This window comes from Diadema setosum, chromosome 5 (assembly GCF_964275005.1).
Source record: "Diadema setosum chromosome 5, eeDiaSeto1, whole genome shotgun sequence".
In the NCBI taxonomy this organism is placed as follows: domain Eukaryota; kingdom Metazoa; phylum Echinodermata; class Echinoidea; order Diadematoida; family Diadematidae; genus Diadema; species Diadema setosum.
In genome coordinates this window covers 38,714,356-38,737,601 of record NC_092689.1, presented here as the reverse complement: position 1 = coordinate 38,737,601, position 23,246 = coordinate 38,714,356, and the positions used below count along the sequence as shown (strand labels likewise).

The 23,246-nt window shown below is 39.8% G+C and overlaps 2 protein-coding genes across 2 annotated transcripts; one reads left to right on the top strand and one right to left on the bottom strand.

Moving 5' to 3' along the window:
• The first annotated feature begins 1,466 nt into the window (after positions 1 to 1,466).
• Positions 1,467 to 18,761, top strand: LOC140228701 (set1/Ash2 histone methyltransferase complex subunit ASH2-like). The gene is made up of 16 exons (XM_072308970.1): positions 1,467 to 1,496; positions 4,449 to 4,704; positions 5,304 to 5,402; positions 5,433 to 5,569; positions 6,568 to 6,660; positions 7,080 to 7,168; positions 7,838 to 8,025; positions 8,536 to 8,628; positions 9,350 to 9,449; positions 10,257 to 10,356; positions 11,734 to 11,945; positions 12,954 to 13,121; positions 13,702 to 13,895; positions 14,642 to 14,734; positions 15,189 to 15,287; positions 15,823 to 18,761. Exons 1-16 carry the CDS (start codon positions 1,477 to 1,479, stop codon positions 16,000 to 16,002), a joined length of 2,121 nt encoding a protein of 706 aa, XP_072165071.1. The 5' UTR covers positions 1,467 to 1,476; the 3' UTR covers positions 16,003 to 18,761.
• A 1,380-nt stretch (positions 18,762 to 20,141) lies between these two features.
• On the bottom strand, positions 20,142 to 23,246 carry LOC140228256 (uncharacterized). The gene is made up of 3 exons (XM_072308485.1): positions 23,133 to 23,246; positions 21,407 to 21,804; positions 20,142 to 21,048 (listed from the first exon to the last, which is right to left on the bottom strand). Exons 1-3 carry the CDS (start codon positions 23,146 to 23,148, stop codon positions 20,503 to 20,505), a joined length of 960 nt encoding a protein of 319 aa, XP_072164586.1. The 5' UTR covers positions 23,149 to 23,246; the 3' UTR covers positions 20,142 to 20,502.

Sequence of the window (23,246 nt, the reverse complement as noted above, 5' to 3'; positions counted from 1 at the left end):
CTTTTCAGGGAAAAAAAATCTGAAAGAAATCAGGTAACTTGTAAGCAGAGTACACACATTGCATTATTGAATAACAGTTAGGACCCTATCTCTCAATCATTATGATTATCAGTCATTCACATTTATGACTTGGCCATGTCTGCATTGTCGCCGCTAGGCCTTAGCTCCGACCTTCACTATTCTTAGTGTTCTAATTCCTCCACTGGCTCCCCATACACAACCAGGGAGGTGGCGGAAGACCACCTCCTTGCATCAACGTATCCTCCTTATATTGTTTACTAGATATGTAATAATTAAAGTGTTGATAAGTTCAAATCATTGTTGAAAACTTATTTGTTTACTCAATCCTAATTTTTTTTAACTTTTGTTGTTGTTGTTGCTGCTGTTATATCATAGTACATAATGCTTTATCTTACCTCAATATTTGTTTTTCTGGATTGATGCGCTTAGAAATATCAGTATTAGGCGCTATATAAGTGTTATTCATTACCATTATTCATTATAGTACTGCTCCCAGTAGAGGCATTCCATTTCTTGAGTTAAATGCATCTAATTTTTATAACTGCCCATCTATATAAGCTATACTCTGGCCTCTACTGTCAGACATGTGGAGCGACATCTTCACTTCCAATACCATACCTGTATTGAAAAAGTAAATATGAAAATATTTCATTTTCTTCACGATATCTTTAATCACCTTTTTCTCTTTGATTTACCTGCTGAATTGATGACATCTAAACTTCAATTATTCAGCACCCCTGGATTGTTGTTGTTTTTTTCTTAGTCAGTCACAAAGATAACTCTTCTCGACCAACCGAGGAGATTATGATAGGCCCCGCAATTACCTATGTATCATATATATTCGATCGTTGAATTGTTCTTTTATTATCTTTTTTTTTTCACTTGATCTTATTCTTAGACCTATTCCATTTCATTTTACTTGATTTCATTTCATGTCCTCTTACTTTGAAGGTTTCATATTCAATATATTTTTCTACTCAATCACAAATGTTGTGTTGGTTGAGTTATTTATTTATTTTCTATCATGCGCTTGCCTTCATTTTTGCTTTACAGATTCTCGTATACTCCTTCGTGTATGGTGCGCGAACAGCAGGTGTTGATTGTCGCATCATTCATCGGGGGGTTTCGTCTGACCTCCTTGATCTCGAGAGAGTTTACAGCAGCGTGCACGCTTTCATCATCATCAGATCCATATCCATAGCATTTCATAAATGATTGTGCCCTGCTGAAATTTCTGATGTAAATACAGAGACAACATGTCAAGGAAACGAATCATAAATATCATTCGATCAAAATTTTAAACAAATCTTAGAATATAAATAATATGATTTTGGTGAAATTATTAATTCCACCGGCAAAATACATTCCTATTAGTACAAAATAATTTTAGTTTGATTTACGACCCACAATCTCTACGGACAGCCACAAAATCGGCCACACAGAGGGGAAGCCACCATGGCGGAAAACAAAGACAGGTTTGAAACTACCATTATGTTATTTGTCGTTCTCATGAGTATATGGATTGAAATATTACTGTTACGTGCTTCTTACTAACTTAATATTAGTTTCACTGACAGTTAGTTAAGTTTGTATTTCACATGGTTGAACTGGGAGGTATTCATAATGCAATAATAGTCACTCGCGTCAAATGCTTGAGCTACGGTGATTAAAACTGTGGTCCGACGCCTTGAAACTTGCGTTAGTACAACAACATGGCCATGTGTGTGTGCCGTGTGTGTGTGGACGCCGGACGTAGACGTGTGTGTGTGTGTGTGTGTATGCAGGGAGGTGTGAGAGAGACTCTCTCACACCTCCCTGGTGTATGTATCTGTATGATCATCAATCACGCAGTGTGTACAGATCTATTTTATTTAGACTAAAAATTCTAGTTATTTATATCTCGACAGAGGGACTTGCACTGCATTTGCCATGTAAAGCATTTCCATGTAAGAATTAAGATTAACTATACACAGCCCCGTCGCTGTACACAAGTGTAAGTCGCGACAGGGCTGTACGGTGTGGACACTCCGTAATCTCTGTATTCCGGGGCGCCGACGCGATTTTGAATTTACTGCACTATATTTGTTACTAAGACTACATAAGGTGAAAACTTTATCTATTTAGCTACCGTTTTCAGCTATTAGATATTGATATACTCATTTTATAACTTACCAAAAATCGCACCTTTTTTAATCCTGTACGCCGCAGAAATCGTAGAAATTGCAGAAATGATTTCGAAATGTCGGCGCAGCACTAGGCAAAGAGGGCGCTGTCGACTTCGCGGGCGTACAAACTCTAGCAGCACAATTTGCATCGTTCAAAGCTGGGAAAGGTTTATTTTGAATGGCCCCGCGATAATCACGGCATTCCGGGTTAAGATTGGACTTTTTGCTCAGTGTATGTTGCGTGAGGGCTCACTATGGACTGAAATACCATGCTCATAGTCCAAGTATCTCAATTCACGTGAGTGATTCGTAAAATTTGTGAGAAGAATGTAGAAATTTTCAATAGTTTTGTTGTTGTGTGGCCGTGTTCGAGGGGTTTAGTAGATATGTGTATCACACACCGTCAGACCCCGTGCTAGCTTAGCGCACGGGGTCTGGTCAGGCTAATGTAAGATAAGACTCAGAGGATGGGCTGCAGGATTAGAGCCAGAGGGCTAGGGCTGCTATACACGTACACCAGCAAGCTTCCAATTATCGTATCCGCCATCTTGAAAGGCTCAATGGACCTAATATAAGACCCCCTTCATTTCAGTGTGAACGCGCAAAAGGCCAAATGCGAGGCCAAAATTGGCCGCGCATTTGGCCACGCTCTATCTGGAGGTGGTCTCGGCTGCGGCTTGGCCGCAGCCGAGCCCGGCCTTTTCTCAGTGCTATAGTAATAAACCATTCATGACTGCGAGTTTAATACTAATAGAAGAGGGCAGTTGAGCTGAGGGAGGGAGGCGTGGTGGGCACCGGGATTGGTATACACGGGATCGAGGACCAGGGGGTGGAAAGGCATGGGAGCTGGGCAAGGCGATCGCAGCAAGGCTGCAAGGCCCTATATAGTGGATAGCTACTTTGACCGAAAGATCGGTCTGTCTGTATCTCATCTGGTCGTTGGGGATATGTTCCGCAGAGACTGCGCCTGGCTTCACGGATCCCCTCCTATACAGACCGAAGGCTATGATGCTGGCTCCTGATCCTGTAGGGGTGCTCAACCAGTGGTTGCGCACAGACCAAACGTTACAATAAAACCCAATTTCATGCAGCTTTTTTACACTTAAATAAGTTTGTGACATGACATGACACATTATGCAGCAATATTTGGGGTAACTTTCTCACATTGTGCAATCGAAATACTCACTGTAACTAGGTTAGATCACAGAAATTTGTATCCATATCACAACATCACCGTTTGCTAGCTGTAAGTCACCATATTGAATCTGTTAGCCAATCACACGCGAGGTACTTGTTTTGATAAAAAAACACATAGAAATCTACCTCACATGTGATTGGCTAACGGATTCCCTTGTTGAAGAGTTGTTAGGACCGTACTGATAGGGGCTGGTAGTTGCATCTTTTTTCTTCAAAATTCTACCAAAATGTTGGATATATCATTAATCTAGTGAGTGCAATGCATTCTTGAAATGTTGAGTTTGCTATACAAGTTTAAATTTACTGATCTAGGGCTGTGAATTAGATGCAACCAAGAAGAGTGAGGTACCTCACCCAATTCTCCATAGAGACAGTGGTTTAGAGCACCCCTACAGCGAGGTACACTAAAAGCTTCCGTCTGTCTATGGAGGAGAGTGATAACGTCAATAAAAATAAAAGACTCCTCCAGACAGACGGATCTTTCTGTCTAATAGCTACTAAACTTTAGGCAAGTGATGGGATAAGAAACTCACTGAGCTTTGGCAATTTCACATGTTAGATGTTGCATTCTGCTGCAGTGGCCCCAGTGCTGGTGCGGGCGCATAATGAATATAATAAAATAACATAGTAATTTATATCATCAATCATGATGTTTTGATGGATATGTAAAATAAGTTGATTCAAACGTGCATGCCACTGCACTGTCACACAGTTTTGAGGTCACATAAGACTACCATTACCAATGTGAATCATGAATGAGGCTATAATATAGTGTGTAATTGTAAATTTGAAGATCCATTCTACTAGTCAACCCACAATACAGATTTTGCAGATATACCAGTTTTTATATAATCTGATATAAGTACTGTATTTCAACTTTCAGTCATGCTTGAACATGGTGGTATTTAGTTTTAACTGCTCTTGGCAAATATTTTCAGAATTTGAGATTTCATGTATTTGTGTTTGATGTGGAAAATGAATTGAGCTTTCAAGGTTGCAATAATGGGTATAAAATGCCCCTCCTTGAATCAAATCATAATTGTTAGGTTGTGTGATTTGTTTCAGTGAATCAGGCAGCTTGAAGGATGATCGGCCAGAAGGTGCCAAAGCCTCATCTGATGGTGAGAAAGCGGAGGAAAGGAAAGAAGAGTCACAGGTAGAGCAGAAAGAGGAGAAGGAGGTGGAGAAGGCAGCAGAGAAGACAGATGAAGTTGACACTGATCAGCAGAACAAAGCCAGAGTGGAAACCACTCTATCCTCACAGCCATCTGACGATCCAGAGCCAATGGAGGTGACAGAAAATCTAACAGAGGAAATTCAGGTCAGAATCCTCTGTGAAGTCTGGTTCTTTGACATGCAAGAAAAGCAAATGCTCAGTGGCCCAGATAATGTAGACTTTCAGTAAATAAACCTTTCAGTGTACGATAAGTTCTTGCAACTATTCCTGTGTAATTACTATGTAATTAAGCAAATTTTGTAACCCTATTTGAAAAGTGTAGTTTTAACAATAATATTCACAAAGACTCTTGGACAATTGATGTCCTGTGTAATGAGATTGATTCATGGTTTGTTTGTGATTATAAAAATCCATGTATACTGTATTTCCATGTAGAGTGGACTCCTGTTAAAATGAAGTCCTTGAGACCGGCTTTTTTCTTCCATTATATCGAAATTTCGTTGTAACCAAACAAATAAACAATAGGAAACATAGGAATTTCATGAATTTGAAAGAAACATAGAGCCAATAATTTTGCAACCTTGTTTTTTATTTCGTTGTAACCGGAATTTCTTTATAACCCTGTTTGTTATAACGGGAGTGCACTGTATGTATACACACATCAAGTTATATTTGTATAACATAAATAGAAAGATAGCAAGTCACTGTAGAGCTATTCATGTATGTACATTGACATGGCACAGGTTCAGGAGTCGGTTGAGATGAGTGTCATGGAGCAAGCCACCGGTAAGGGGGAGGAGGAGGAGGAGAAAGAGCGAGAGGAGGAGGTAAGGGAGGAGGAGGTGGTGGAGGAGGAAGAGAAACCGGCAGAGCCAGCGGTGGAGGAGGAAGTCCTGATGGAGGTGGAGAACAAGGAAAACATCTCTGAAGCTGTGATGGCCATGGAGAGTGGTGACACTAGTCAGGGGGAAGAGAGTATAGAAATGACAGGGGGAGATCATTGCTACTGGTAAGATTTTATAGTCTTGGTCTCATCTAATCACTAGGCTCTCCCAGTTATGGTTGGCCTCCATATCAGCCATTAGCGGCACAGCTAGCACTCTGAACGATAGCGCGTTGCTAACCAGTCACAAGCCTCTCCTGTGTGCTGCTAATTCTTGTGTGCACTATAAAGCTGCCTGCACAGCACTCTCTCTACAGTGTTTACTTGATGAAGGCCAGCAGTTGCAGCCAAAATGTTGCAACACTCTTTGTTTCATACATTGTGTAACAACTGATTAAATTTACTCTCTGATATCAGAGCGTACCCAATCATATTTTTGTAGAATCAACAAATTGGGCCACAGCAGTATCCACCTATCTTCAGTGTGAATATGAATCACATGCAGCCTATTTCGAAATACAATTGTTAGGGCATGACCCATCATCATGCAAAATTCTATCTACCTACTACTGAATTAGGAGGGCACTTTAAGAATGAAAGTTGTGTACAATGATCAAAATTACATCATGCCTTTGATCTAAAATTACTCCAAATAACTCAATACCCTGGCAAATCATGTCAGCCCTACATGTTTCATGATAGACCTTTTTGATGTATTCAAGAAAATGCCAAATGGTGGAGGATGGATTTTGAGCCCTTCGCAGAACTATGTTTTGGCTTTAACCCATGGTTCAAAGGCAATGAATCAGTCAAGTTCTTAGAAAAATCACTGCTTAGGAACTTTGTCCTGAGTAGTATGATTGAATGAATAATGAATCTAAAATTGTCTAATATCCAACTGTCAAGAAAAATATATATGAATCTATCTCAAGTTGTTGGTGATAGAAATAACTAGTTGTTTGAAAGTAATTATTTTTCGTTTGAACTGTTGTTGGGTCTTATGTTGTCTATCAGTTTGTCATTTGATAGGAATCCATGTGACCTGTTGGTATAACTGAATTTGAGATGACAATAATGAAGAGATTCAGAGAATGAACATGTCACTTGTTTCTGTAATATTTCAGCGGAAAGGGCAGGGCTTTTGAGGACGTTGAACTTCAGTGTACACAGTGTGCTAAGTGGTTCCACAAAGCTTGCATCACAACTGTCAGTGTAGTGTAAGTATAATCCTCATGTTTCGTCTACATTGTGTCAGTATTCCACAGTATGACAAGTACGCACTCTCAAGTGTGGATAAATTTTATGTCAACTGGAGTCCTTTAGAATTCAATCAATTTTCATTCTGGAGAGCCATGCAGGGCCTTAGAAGTTACAGGCAAAATTAATCACAGATTTGCATAAGATAAGATTTTGCTGCTATTCGCTTCGTGTTTGTATGTTAAACTTTGACTTAAATGTTTAACAAGGGTCTTGGGCTGAATGACATGTCATGCTGTATTGTAGATCATATACTGTGAAATCAAGGAAGCATTTCAATATATACTTCAAGTTAGATTTGATGATAAGATAAAACCAACTACATTCATGTATAACCTTTTTTCTCTCTCTCATTTTGTTTTGTTCTTGAACCCAACAGAAATTCCTTGCCATATATGACAACCTACACTTTCACCTGCAAAAACTGTACTGCCAACAAAATTGAAACATTCAGCAGAAAAGTTGCAAGTAAGTTTGCTGACTTGAAGCTCTAGCATGGCACACTTGCTGAATCATCCTCGATTTATTAAGCAAAAATATAATGACCGATGTTTTCAATATCACGGCTGCAGGATTTCAGTGATCTCCCATGTATGCCTGAGGTGAACATCAGCTGTCAGTTTGTAAAAGTCTACAGTTTGTAGTTATCTCATTGTGAGGCCCATATTGCACACCAAATGTGATTTTCTCACACCCCACAATCTGGTTTCATTGCCCCTTTCTCTGGACCTGACTTCACCATCAAGAAGAATTGAGAACATTTTCTACAAAGCATAGTTTCATCGTACCACACTGCCCAAATTGCTCTTTCTGTTAAAATTCCCATATTGGACTTTTTAGTAGTGCCTCTGTGATCTGTCATAAGAGGGCTTTATCTTTTGCAATGTGCAGCTCTGCTTAGTCTTTCCTTCCTGAGAAAATACTTTAGCAGCACAGCACACATTTCATAGTGCAATTTGATACATGAATTTTCATCATTTTGCCATTTTTGTACTCGATAGGGATAGATCTCAATAGCCCATCTAGCCTTGATTCCTCTTTTTTTTTCTTTTTGCTAGTGTCTGATTCATTGTTATATGTTGAGATTGACATTGTTCCTCTCTACATTGTGCAACCTGTCCTTGTCTTCTCTGTCAGATTTCCGAGAGCTGTGCCACTGTGCCCTAGCTAACCTTCTGGCCAAGCACAAAAACGATGATCCCCCAAAGGTGCTCTTCTCCAAGGAAGCCGACCTGATCCCCTTTATCGACACCCACTGGGAGCAGCTGACTCCTATGCCCCGTCGCACCACGGTCACTTGGCACGGGACCATCGTCAAGGCCATGGTGAGATAGTGGTCAAGCAGCATTGTTTTGCACTTTATATCCTCACTGGACGTTTCATTCATATTTTGACCAGAATTCCATAAACGTATAGCACTTTGCCTTTGTGAACTGATGTTCTGGATAAAGCGCAAGGGTTTATGCAGTTGCTAAAGTTTGACTTGCCACAGTGAAAGAGGCTGTAGAGGCTGATGCAGTGGTTAAGTACCAATGATGTGGTACGATTTATATCCCAGTAATTAATGTGCAAACTTTCCAATGAATAGTCCACTTTTACTTTATTGTAGTCAGCATCATTATTGATTGTGAAAACTCATTTCCTCTGAGATGGAATTCCTGTCTTAGCAATGGCAATTTATAATTATGAATCATAGAAAGTTCATCATTCAAAGAAAGTAAGAAGCGAATACTGGCGTCAACTGGTCATGATGTATTGGAACAGTAAAAGAAAATGAAAGGAGATAAGTTGATGTTAAATATGTTCTTGTTTCTCTTTCTATGTGTCTCTCACAGATGAAAGAGGATGATGTTTTCATCTGTAAGGAGAAGCCAGATGACCCATCACAAAGCGAGACAGAGTATCCCCTCTTTGGCCTGGTGGACCAGGTCAGTATCTCAACTGAAGAAAATATCCTGCAAGTGCAGTGCAATATTCGCTGTTGGTTTCACTGTGGCTATAGTGATACGGTACTGTCCTATCGAATTGTTCATATCAATCTGCTTTATGTGATCATACATAATGAAACCTACATTGGAAGTGCATTATTCACTCGGACCGGAGTTTGACAGAAATGAATTACACAGTTAGGGTGTAGATATGTTGCTAAAGATCATGCATTTCCTCTCAGCTCAACAAAATTCACTTACTGTAAGCATCCGTATTTTCATGTGACTAATTTTACGTGCTGAGCGGCTCACAAACATATTCGCGGGTTGTTGAATTCGCGCTGCATGATTGTCAACCCAGTTAATATGTGCAGAGAAAAAAGTGAAGATATTTTTGCAGGTTTTAGAAATCATGCTAGCCAAAAGTAATGTGGAATGCGTGAAAATTTGTGCGTTTACAGTTTACATTGATATTTTTGTAGGTCCCCTTTACAAAATCTTGTGATGGTTCAATCAATGTAATTAGTTTTCCCTGTTAGCTCATTGCATTGCATTAGAGACTCGAACATTTTAGTGTAAGCACCAAGAATGTACTGAGTTAGAGATTGAATCTGAACCAGGTAAATTTGAGCCATCCTTTTTGTCTGAATTGTGAGTCATGAGTGTTTCCTTTTACTGTAATCATTTTTTTTTTCTTTAATCTATCTCATGAATCTTACAGGACTTGTCCAAAATCAGCCCAATCTCAGAGGTCAAGCTAGGAAGTAGCCTTAAGCTGGACAGCTCGCAAAAACTCAGCTCGTCTCTGAGCTCTGTCAATGGTGAGTTACCAACCATGCCAACACAATGTGCTTTCCACTAATAAAGGATTCTGTAATGAAAACATTCCCATACAAAAACAAAAACAAAAACAACCAAAAAACAAACAAACAGAAAACATGCTGAAATTGAAGAAATGATTATCAGGTAGTTGTATGGTACAGACAAATAATGAAAAATGTCCAGTCTTAAGTAAATGAAAACGTTCTTTATTGCCTACCACTTACATTTGTCAACTCAATCATATGAGGGTAGTGAAGTATGTAGGACTACCTGATTTTCTTGATGGACTCTGTACATAAGTTTATGCAAAATAGAAATTTGTCTTAATTTTGTGTGGAGAATATATGAAGACATGCCACATGTTGTACACTTTGGATTTATACACAAAGTTGATGCTGTAAAATTGTTATTTCCTTTCCAAAACAAGTGGAGTACTGTTTTAAGATGCTATCACATGCCAAAGGCTTGTCCTTTTTTTTTTTTTTTTTTGTTCCTTGGTTGCCATAGTTACAAGAAGGGTATAGAAATTAATGATTACTCAATGATATTTGATAGCAAAGCATTTGTCAGTTCTTATTTGACTCCACTCATTCAGTTTGCCAAGCTGCACTTGGTGTCACTATGCAGTTATTTGCCATGTGATACCTACAATGACAAAGGAAATATATAACTTGTTATTCCCGTCTCCTGGTAAATGAAGACGTAAGGGTCAATGGGCAACATTAATGTTCTTGTTCATTTAATGGTCAATGGTCAACATTAATGTCCTTGTTCATTTATATCGTGCTTCTATGTTTTCTTCAAAGGGAATTCCAATTTGTCAGCTTCCAACCGAATCAGTCGTAGTGCCAAGAGGAAAGGTCTAGAAAGCAGCCAGGGACTGACTTCCAGTAAAAGAACAAGGAGGTAAAAGCAAAGTCCTATCAAGTACCAATGATTTATTAGCAGATTGAACAGAGAACAGAAAACTTAATGTTACACTCATTCTGGTGTCCAAAATCATCATCAGCTAGTGACTCGGCACTCCACAAGCTGAACAGCATTTAGTCAACCTCCAACAAATATTCAGAGCAAAAAGGGAGAGGCAGAAGAAGGAGGTCCTCTCTCAGTGAGTTCCAGTGGTAGACTGATTCTTCATTAAGAACCCACAGGGTTCTTTCCATTTGCATATTTAAATCATTGAGTACACAAACCAATCAAAATGCTATAAGGAAAAGAGTGTAACCCGAGGTCAAAGAAAGAACCAATGGAAAGTAAAGATGAGGTGATCATGAGCTGAACTTAAAGATAATATAAAGTTTTGGTACCTCAAAAGTTTCCCTGAGTTTCCTTGTCTTAGTTTGTATTTCAGGTTAAAGTACATTTCATATAACTAACACTGTGAAACTTACTCGCCCCAAAGTGCTCTCATGTCTTAGTAATCATGCAATAATGGTTTCGTACAATACGTGTACATTGATTATCGCGGTACCGCGTCGAGTCAAACTAACGGCTCGTTCGAATTTTTCAGAGCCGCTCTGCTCTGGTACGAAACCATTATTGCATGATTACTAAGACATGAGAGCACTTTGGGGCGAGTAAGTCTCACAGTGTTAGTTATATGAAAGGTACTTTAACCTGAAACTCAAACTAAGACAAGGAAACTCAGGGAAACTTTTGAGGTACCAAAACTTTTTATTACCTTTAAACATGAATGGGAACATAACAAAAGAATCATGAGGTGTGGAGATGAGTGAGGAGTAAAGAAGGTACTGGAAAGTGTATAATAGGCACAAGGAAGGGGAAAGGAATTGGGATGTATGGGAGGCTAAGTGTGAGGAGAAATGATATGGGGCATGTATGGAAAATAAACTCTATGGAATGCTAAAAAAATAAATGAATTTAATACAAATATATATCTGAATTAATTTCATGCTCTTTCATTAATTATAATCATACGGGTACTCAATATTCTCTGATGCTATATATTCTTGTCTTTTATCACAATATCGATTTAGCTTCAATGATGCAAAGATGGATTTTGTGTGTATTTCACCTGGCAATATACAAGGTGCAGGTCTCCTTCAGAGGTCTTGAAATTGCTTTGTAGGGAACTCGGCAGTTTCTGGAGTAATTACCAGAATTTTTTAAATAGTTGAATAGTAATCCTTGTGACATAAATACACATGTATGTAGCAAGTACTGGTAAGCTTATATAGCTTTTGAACCATCTTCTTTTTTTATCATACTTAATTGGATGACTCAATATGTTGTGTGAATTGTTGAACTTTACCTCATGGCCAGTGAAGTACCTGCGTCCCAGAAGTTACCTCCACACGGCTACCCCTTGGAGCACCCATTCAACAAGGATGGCTACAGGTACATCCTGACGGAGCCGGACCCCCACGCCCCCAGCAGTGCCTTTGAGGAAGACCAGTGGATCGGGAAGCCCATCCCTGCCCACCTCTACCGCATGGCTCTCAGCAAGGATGTTCTTCTCGCCTTGCACGACAGAGGTATGCCCATTCATCAGTCCAGAATCTTGGGTGTTTCAGATTTGATCAACACCTCCTTTGGCTAGTGGTGCTCATTTTCAGTAACATTTGATTTGATTCAGTGTCAATTTGTAATTGACACTTGACATTGTAATAAACTGTGCCAACTGGACTTTAGCAGTTGGGAACTATGAAATGGGAATATGTCACCAAATCTTTATTGATTTCTGTGATTGCTAAAAATGTCATTCATCCAGTTTTTCTCTTGGCAATAAACTTGAACATTTTCGTAGATCTTAAAGTACGACTATCTGTGAAATTTGGTCCTGCATCAATTATGCCACTCAATATCATTTCAATCTGCATTAAAGCAAAGGTACTAACTTCTCAATCTTTATTTTCTTCTCCAAATTGTTTGAATTAAACCTGAGTATACTATGTACTGTATATGCCGAATATTTCGCAACGTTTTTATTTTTCGCGAATTTCAAGAGTCAGGTGCTATTTGTGAAATTAAAGACACGCAAAAATAATGACTCTGATCCCGATATGAATGTGACGCACACATATACTGTACACGCTGTTATTTTCGCGTACAGATATTTTCGAGAATGACAAGGACATAGACATTTTCGCGAGATGTTGTTTTCGCGAATCGACGCTGACGCTTACGTTAATGCTCTATTAGCATTAGCTATGGAGACAATTTTGCGTGTTGTTAAATTCGAGATCCAACTGTGATTCGCGAAATTCGCGAAAATTAAACCCTCGCGAAAATAACAGCTTATACAGTACATTTCTTCGTTCAGTACAGTACTCCACAGTCGCGAATTTAACCATTCGCAAAATCGTCGGGAAGTCTGATTCGTGAAAATTTAGACTCGCTAAATATATGGCATATATTGTATTTAATTTTGCTGATGGCTTCATTCAGCCAGCAATTCTATGCAAATGGACAGCCTTGCCAAGATGACAGGAATACTAGTTTAATTTTCTGTTGTCATTTTTGCTCCATTTTTCCTCCGCCAGCCCCACAGCTGAAGATATCAGAGGACCGTCTATCAGTAACTGGAGATCGAGGCTACTGTATGGTTCGCTCCACCCACGGCGTGAACCGGGGGTCGTGGTACTTTGAGGTCACGATAGACCAGATGCCGGAAGGGAGTGCTACGAGGCTGGGATGGTCTCAGCCCCTTGGTAAGTCAAGAGGTGGTACACATTTTGATTACCTCAAAATCATAGAAATTGATGGTTATGACTGAAATGGAAGGCCAGTACTGCATCAACAATTGTGAATGAAGGGGGTTAGGGTTTTCAAGCGTGTGCTTGAGTATGTTGATGGGAGAGATTGAATATATATGCTGACACTTGATATATTGTGATGTTTGAATGTGTTGATGGGAAAGATTGAACATATATGCTGACACTTGATATATTTACAGTCTTGGGACTATCAATAGCACAGTAAACCAAAAGATTTCAACTGAGAATGACATCCTGCGATACAGCACTTGCGAAAGCATCAACTATTACACTGGTGAAATCCCGAGTCCTGAGCAGCTTTTATCATTTTTAAGATCTCATGGTGATTTTCAAGACATTTGAATATATTTTTTGCTTGTTACCTCCTATGTGTTTGCATAATATTTAGGCAACTTGCAAGCTCCCCTTGGATACGACAAGCAGCTTTTATCATTTTTAAGATCTCATGGTGATTTTCAAGACATTTGAATATATTTTTTGCTTGTTACCTCCTATGTGTTTGCATAATATTTAGGCAACTTGCAAGCTCCCCTTGGATACGACAAGTTTTCGTACTCGTGGCGGAGCCGGAAAGGGACGCGGTTCCATGAGAGCCGGGGGAAGCACTACAGTGAAGCCTACGGGGCGGGGGACACACTGGGCTTCTACATACAGCTTCCCGATAAGACGGCCATCGAGCAGATCATTCCTCCCACCTACAAAGACAGGGTGAATGAGATCCTCCGCACATTTTCACGCATTTGTATGATACCCGAGTCGTAAGATATGAAAGGAGATGACACGTGGATATTAGCAAAATATCATGTGGTAAATTTTAGTCAAACTTAGTACAGCTGCATGTTATTTAGCAATGACGAGTGGAGTGGTTTGTGATTGAGAGTCAGAATTTGGAATCAGAAGTTGTAATTTTGAATACCGTGACCAAAAAATCAATGTGGTAGTAATGCTTGCCACATTGAGTGGTCACTTTGATCTACAAGCAGCCCATATTTTGCTCAGACCCTGTAGTGATGTTTGTAGATGACAACTTCCACCCTTGAGAGGGCATGGGTCTCAAACTGTATGTAGAATGCATTACCCTCTGCTCTTGGACCACATGATCATCATGTTGTTTGGTTCTTGTTCCACACATAAGAGGATCGCTTAGTTTCTGCGCATCACTGTCAGTAGATGAAGAAATTAGATTTGCTAGGATTTATATTTCAGTACAGTTTTTGCTTGAAGACTCGATAGTAACACAAGATGTGAATCTCACCATCTTGCATTCAGATCACTCCTCCAACAGTTTCATTGTTCATTTGAGTTTCATCTGCAGCTTAACTGGCTGGCAGGCAGTTACTGCTGTCAGGTGGAAGATGGATATTGGAGCCTACCTTGTTTGAATTTTGAAGCCTTACTTGCTTTCCCTTTTCTCTTTCTTTTCAATGAAATACTTTTGTTTTTGTTTTCCAAAGGCTCTCATTAAGTTCAAGAGTCATCTCTACTTTGAGGAGAAGGATCAGACATCAGAAGCAGAGAAGGCCCTCAAATCAACTCAAAACAGCAAGGTTGGTGTATTCAAAATTGTGATGCTCTGTGAAAGTAGTTGGATCTTCAATGCCATAAAGCCTTCCTATGGAGCCATTGCAACAACACTCTGGCCCAAATGAAATTGCCTACATTTGCTCTGAGTACAGGACGACACATTCTCTCCCATTCTTCATTATGTGTGCTTTGTAAGGTGTGACACATAGAACTACCAAAGTTCACTGAAGACCAGGTATGTTGGAAAGAAAAGGCTTGTGTACCTGTGTAGGAAAGTTGAAGTGGGTGTGATTGATTCATTTCATTTTTAAATTCATTTACAACATGCACATCAGCAATTGAATTGTTGATATTTGCCCGTATCAGTGCTGATTGTGTGAAATACATTCATAATCCATGTAGGTACAATTGAGCAGTTGCTGTGCCACAATGTTTATTATTTATAATACTACCTATGGTGTTTTAATCTCCACACAGATCATTTTCTTCAAGAATGGCGAGAATAAGGGAGTGGCATTTGAGAACCTGTATGAGGGGACCTACCATCCAGCGATCTCACTCTACAAACAGTGTTCCGTGAGTATCTCCAGAAGACACCCTTTGGGTTGACATTCTCAAAGCCACACCTTGAATCGTCATTGACACTGTGTAAGAGGGGGTTTGGTTAACCTGTAAAGTACTGGCACCCACCCCATGGGGTTGTTGTGGTGTTTAATGGATTTGTACCTACAAGAACTCAGATTAAGTTCTGGCCTGATGGGGCTTGACAAGCTGCGCACAGACTCTACAGACTGTCTGTTTTAAATCCTGCCATGATGGTTTTTGGTGCATGTTGCCAGACATTTTCACAGGTCGAAGTGTGGAAATCAGACACAATGGAAATACTGAGGTAACTGTTAAATCTTTGCTCTTTGCCCTTTCAATTTTGATTCAATCATTACACGTGGATAGAGTCTTCTGAAGTATAATCTATTTGAATCTGAAATGAATGTGAAATTCCATCCCACAGGGTGCCACCACAATTGAATTCGTATTTGCAGCTCATGACTAGTGTGTTTCAGATGATTTTGGGAGGCTCAAGATTATTGTATTTTTTTTTTCTTTGTTCCAGGCAAGCATCAACTTTGGACCAGACTTCAAGTTCCCGCCCAAGGGGATCAGCGACTTCCGACCAATCAGTGATCTTGCTTACCTTTCGGCCGTGGAGCAGACGATATCGGACATTCTCTTTCTCGTGGAGCATGAGAAGGACTACGAGATGGCAGCCCGTGGCATCCTCATTGACATATAACTGACTGTCGGTGTGTCGCTGAATTACTCTTGCTGCCAAGAGTAGGAAGTCGTTGGTATACTTGATGTGAAACTGGTGAGGCATGGCTGAAAAGGGTCTTTTTATTCTGAGCATCGTATTTCATCCCCAAGATGTGAGCACCGGGAAACATGTGCCTCCTAGTTCTGAAACAGGATGACAAACAAAATGGTGGAGGGATGTGGTCACTCACGCACTTGATGCTAACATCGTTAACTGTTCGTTGATACTACCAAGTCAGGCATGTGTTCATCCGTTGGTGCATAACATGGACAAGCTGCTCAAGAAGGATGAGATGTCAACCTTGTACATGCATGTGCAGTGCAGGTCAAGCTTCCATCCACCGTGGCAAGGACAGGAACTGAGCAGAAATGATTGTTTTTTGCTCCAGGGAGGCAGTGCCAGGAGGGTCTGAAAGGGACACTCCACTCCGTCATGTCCATTTTAGTCTTGAAGGCATCTTCCAGCTGCCTTTGAAACTGTAAATTTCCCATTCGATTGTGACATGATGACTATGATCTGTTTTTTGTTTGCCTGTTTGTGTGTTTTTTAACTGCTGTCTGTGTATTTGCCTTTTTGTCATACACAGCCTTTTTTTTTCTTCCTTGTTCAAGGAGGCATGGATCGTGTAAGGATCATTACAGGTGTTACTTAATAGACATGGTCACAAAATGCGAAACTATGCGTATTGTCTACCCTTTTTTTGCTTCGTGTTCTTTGGGTAGTGTGACCACAAACTTCTCGAGAAGTTACTAGCAAAACTTCCTGCGTACACAAGGGAAGTTTCTCACTTCTTGCAAAGCTATGCGTAGTTTTGTACAGTATGACCACACCTACTTGAAATATTGAAAATGTTGTGACACCATAATAGGTCTGTACGCACATCGTGCATTCTTTTATGCGCTGTCGCGCATTTGCATTTTTTCCTGCAAGAGACTGAAAGTATGGGTAGTTTCCTCTCACTGAAAGAATGCATAGTTTTGTATGTAGTGTGGCAAAGTGCTCAAACTTCCAGAAATGATAGGGTCCTGTTTCATAAAAGTTGTTACCAGTAACAACTGCCACATTTCTGTGACAAAGAAGCAAACTATGCATAGTTTCCTGTAGTGTGACTGCACCTAATGGCCCGAATTCACAAAGGTGGTACAAATGAAACCATGGTTTAAACCACGGACAAAAACCATGGAGCGCCAAGTGTCGCATGGAATATTTCGTTACGAAATCAGTCATTTCGTCGATGAAATTATTATTTTGTAACGGAATGACAACATTTTGTAACTAAATGAACATTTCGTCCACGAAATGATAATTTCGTTAGCGAAACGGTCATTTTGTCGACGAAATGACCAATTTGGTAACGAAATACTCCGTGTGACACTTGGTGCTCCATGGTTTAAACCATGGTTTCATTTGTACCACCTTGGCGAATTCGGGCCATTGAATCCTGCCATTATTCCAGTCAACCTTCAATATGTTTATTTTGTCTATTGTTGATGGATGGGAATTATTTCAAGCGCCTCTATGTTAGCTTGAGAAGCAGGAAATGTGTTCCATGGCTTCATCCTGGTCTTTCAAACTTCCATGTATTTTTTCTACACTGTTTGTTACAAGTAGTGCAAGGTGTGCATGTACAATGGCTGATTGTACGAACAACACTCATGGTATGGTACGCTTTTTAATGCTTTGCTCTCTGTTTGGATCGGAGAATTTCTTCATACTCAAATGGAAACTGGATTTACTATGTGTTCATCCACTGCAAGTCTAGTGCATACTTTTCAGAGGTACGCATACCTGCTAGATTTCTGTGAAATTTTTGTATGATGTGCGCTTTAGCAAAGTTGATCATCGAATAGCTTGTGCGCAATTTAACCACTCTGGCATCTCCTTAGGAACACTATTATTCGCCATTCAGGAATATTTAAAATCAGGAATAACTTTCAAGCTCAGGCCTTGTGTTCTGAAATGCACTTGACAAGCCAGCTGTTGCTGTTACTGTAGATATCTGTGGCAAAGGATTTGTTAAATTAAAGAACTAACAACATAGTTAAAAAGCATTTTGTCATTTCCTAAGTCGGAGATGTAATGTGATGTTAGGTACTAAAATACATCCCTGTATAAGTTTTGGGTAATGTGTATAAGAACGTGAGCCATGTGATATTTCATGCTAGCAAGTATGTGTGCCAAACTCAGTATTTCAGTATTAAATTGCTGCTGGAATGTAAGAAAAAAAAAAAAGAATTATATTTTGCCAAAGCAAAATTCACACTGCCCTCTGATATGAACAGTGAAATTAAAAATGATCCTCCAAGTTTCTCATATGTCAATCTTCGAGTGCAAAAAGCATTTGTAGGTGGTCTTAGGCTCAGCAATTTTTTTGAGAATTGAAGGAAATGGTGTCCTATGTCCATTAATAACATGGACAGACCCTAGCAACAAGTAAACTTAGATGTTTCATTGTTACAAGTTTCCATGATGGTATTTCTACTCTACATCTCCCATGATGCTTTGCAGATGAGGGCTACTTCCTTCAACAAGAAAAAAAAAAAAAAAAAAAAGAGAGAGTTGCCTGATGTAGGATGCTTTGTGATGATAAGATACATGAACCCACTCTTTTTTCTTTGTGCCGGTATGTGAGTGGGTCATTGTTCCATATATCAACAGTATGAATGGAGAGGGTTGGAGATCTGCAAATTTGTAAATACTTTGAAACAGTTTGATAATAAACTATGGTATCATGCAAAGTTGATGTCCAATTATTTTATATTATCTTTCTCTCTTTGAAGATTAACATAACTCATCATTCTGTTGAACATACTGTTACATTCAACCTGATATCAGCCAAGTCCATTGGAAGAGGGGAAAGTACATGTAGACTCACACAAACATGACATTTAGTGTTAGTTTTGTTTTTGTTTTTTTTCTGAATGAAAAGGAAGATTTGGACTTTTTTTTTCAAGTCAAATGAAGCAGACTTTTGACTTGTGCATAGAGAAAAGGGAAATGTGCAAAAGAAAAGCATGCACAGAAAAGGTCTTAATGTGTGGTCCAGAATGGTTGAACAAACCCTACTTTGTTGTCATCACTGCTTTAGAAAGATATGACCTTCGCAGTAGCTGCTGCAGTCATAGATCTCAAGTCATTTCTTTTATAAAAGATAAAAAGAAAAGTGATGTTGGCTTCATGATTTACAAAATACCCTTTCCTGTTGTCCACACAATCTAATACATGTGTACTGTACAGAGGTGTTTGCTTTTTTTTTTTAAACACAAACATTACTTTTGTCAACTTTCCTCTTATCAGCGACCTCCAACAGGTACACCAACACCAAAATCAATGTCAGAGGAAACTGTGAATACACAATAGGTTAAACTGCTCATACCAGAGCAAGCTGGAGATGTGAAAAGCATAAACATAAAACACACCTATAAGCCATTGCCTTCAGAAACCTGGTGGTTTCTTTGCTGTAGTGATTTTTGATTTAAACTGAAACCTAAAACCAACTTGTGAAAAAGAAGGAGAAGAAAAAATGAAGAAAGAATAAAACTTCTTTTGGAGTCCCAACTGATTTTTCTCACTCATATGAGGCTGAGTGTTATCTTACAGTGTGACGAACACTCCTTGCCACTAGGCATTATGTGGCTGATATGTTTGGGTCACACTTACTGTATATAGCTTTGATATACATGTACATTTGTACTAGAATTCATGTATTTTTTTTTTCTCTAACGTTCACCTACAGTGCAATATTCTTTAGTGATCTCTCCACATCTTGGCAGGTCACAATGACTACTGTACATGATTACATCTACCTTTTTTATTTGAATTTCATTTCCACTATCAAAAGTTAGAACTCTATATTCACACCCGTAAAAGCAAAATAGATAAAGATTTCTCATAATGCTGCATGTTGAAATAGATAAATTGATGAGATTTAGTAGCTTTGAATATCTTCAAAAAAAAAGTCACAATTCGTGCACTCTTTATCACACACACATACACACACACACATAATACATTTCTTGCAGAATTTAATCATCGTACATAATTTTTAATATGTCGATAGTCTTTTACCTGATAGGCTAAATCAGTCCCCCCCCCCCCCCCATTATGTAATTGCGCTGTGTATTTCAAGAGGGTCAAAATTCATCGACGATGTCGTATCATTCTAATGCCCCGTTTCAAACTGCATATCTTTGTATCAACTGATGAACCTTCAACATCTTTGTAATTATAATGACATTGACAACAAGTCTGGTTCCCATTTTGAGGGGGTGAATATTATTTGGCAGAAAAAAGGGGAGAGAAATATATAAGTACAGGGTATAATAGATTATAATTGATGGTCAGGTAACAGCTCTGTTGACAATGTTTTCTCTTGCCGTAGGCATTTGTCACTGGCATTTCCTCTTGATGAGTAGGTCCTACATCAAGATTAACTACAGTATTATCAGTCACGATCCCAGGCACAAATATTTAGCGATGTCATTCTAGCTTTGGTGGACCGCCCTCATCTGGCGGCGACGGATCAGGGACCACGATTCCCGCCCGAATCAAAACCTCCCGGATGTTCCTCGTGTCGTTCTTCGCCATCCGCATCGCGAGCTTCAACTCGCGGAGCTCCGCGCGCACGTCCTCGTCGACAAGTCGCTTCACTCGCTCCAGCGACGAACCCACGTAGTCCAGCTTCGCCACGGCCGCGTGGAGTCGCTTGTCGCACTCGTTGAGGCGCAGGATCGAGTCCCGCAGTTGGTTGTCGTGGTTCGCCGTCATCTTCGAAAAGAAGACCAGGTTCTTCTCCAAGGTCCGCAAGTCGTCCCGCTGCATCTTGAGCGACTCCGTGGCGTCCGCCGAAAGGTTCTTGGTCTCCTTCACGTTCTTCTCCAGCGCCCTCAGTGACTGGCTCTGTCGCAGGATTTCGAACGTGCAGTCCTCCACATCCTCCTTCAGGTCTTTTACGTTGCTCCGCATGCGCTGCAGGATCACGGACAACTCGCGCACAGTTCGTGAAAGCGTTGGATCCGCGTAGACCTGTTTTTCGTGAGGGAAAGACACTGGGTAATCACTTTGATTTCGTTTCGACATCAATTGAAGGATGTACAGTATATGATTTGAGTTTGCATCTCGTGGTTACATTTTTCTCAACTCACAGGTATTAAGGTGATTGTGATACTTTTTTTTTCTCGCATAATGTCAACAACTTATATTGGAACGACATCATGATATTTTTCGCATTTGTGGATGCTCAGCTACCATTCTTTCTCAGGAGTCTCATTACTTCATTGAGAACGCAGAGACGATGTTACGAATGATCGTGCGATATGAAAGTGCGCCTATGATAATTACGAAGATGATATCTTCAGTAACGTAGCCCGTGATAATATGATACCTGAATGGTTGTCGGGTTGACGGTCTGGTATCCCTCACCATCACCATTACTCTTCTTACCGCCATTGTGCCCTTTAGCGTTGCGACGGTCGACTGCACCGCCGCGAGCGGTGTCGCTGCTCCCCTTACCGTGTGAGACCACTTTCCCTCCTTGAACCGCTCCTCGGGTTCGCTTACTGTCTCCGGATGATGACTTCCAGTCTCCGCTGTTGCCATGATGACAGAGTCGTACTCTTATCCCAAGGAAAGTCGGCAGACTAGAGCGATGGATGGGGGTGGTTAAGAAATGGAAGCGTTCGGGGAAGACCGAGCGGACCAGAGATGTCCTGGATGTTGCGGCTGCGTAGCTCGGGTGATGCCATCGCATCGAGCGGAGAAACCGCGAGCTGATAAACATGGCTGATCGAAGTTTAGAATAACATATATTTTTAGTACTTGCATCTCCATAACTGTGATATAGAATGAGTTATGTTCGTTATTCCGGAAGTTCGTCGTTAATCGAAAAAAAAAAAGGTTCGTTATTCCGAAAGGCACAAATTCCGAATCCGAAAATGTAAAAAGTTCGTTATTCCGAAGGACACAAATTCCGAATCCGAAAATGAGAAAGGATTCGTTAATGCGATCATTAATTTGTTGCATTATTCCGGAGATGAGTTAATCTGAAAGTGGGTGAAAAAGAAGAAGAAGAAAAAATGCGTATGACTAACGAACCTTCGAAATTACGATTTTATTTCTCTTTCGGATTAACGAACCTTCGGAATAACGAACCTAGTTTTTATATTCGGATTGACAAACCTTAGGAGTACCGAACCATATTTCATATTCGGAAATACGAACCTTCGAAATAACGAATTGTAATCATGTAGAATCTTGGTCATACACCGACCTTTTTGATTCCAATAGTATTAATGCCTATTAGAGGCGACGTATAGTAAAAAATGGAGAAACAAACGTCGCTCTAACATACCGATTGTAATAAACGTGACTGCAGAAATAGCATTAACATTAACATCAGCACAACCATGAGTCTCGACACACTTGTTCATAATTTCAAAATCTGTTTCGACTTTGAAAACAGAGATAGAACATTGATATCGTAATAACGGAATAACGAACGAAATTACGATTTTATTTCATAAAATATATGAACGCTTCCATTTCTTATGCTACTCCTACTACAGGTAGAAGCGTATATTGGTACAGCAGAAAAAAAAAAAGAAAAAAAAGATACACTCAAATGTGCGATCATGTCCATGTTATCATGTAAGACCGTACAATGTAAGAACGTCACAAAGAAACAATCGATTTCACTAGAAATTCTAAAAGAAATTTGTGGTTATGTTACCGTGTTTAAATTCTTTCCGAGCAGAAATGTATTGGAAATGGAAGGAGCGTTTCGCGGCATCAACCAAAACTAATGTACTTTGAGCCTCTTTTACCAATGGACAACTTGGACGATATTGAACATCGAATATTAAACTCGTTGATGACACTTCCACTGATATTCTTGATTTCAAATCTATAGTAGTTCCGGGTTCCAAGTCACCTATGACCTTTGTCTTTTACTTTTATTGACAGGACAAGAACTCCGCACTTCTGAAGGAAAAAAAAAAGGGGGGGGGGCAGCTCAAATCTGAACGCCAGTTCCCCGTATTCTCGACGCAATGCCTCATACCAGGTCAAGGTCAACTTATGCAAATTATTGAAATCAACAATGATATTCTTACCTGGAAGTCCGAGCATTGCGTATGATAGAGCAATCTGCCGAAAAACGCGAAATCCAGGGGATTTATACGAAATGTGCAGACGTACAGTTTAAACGCACACGTGGCAATTTCTAT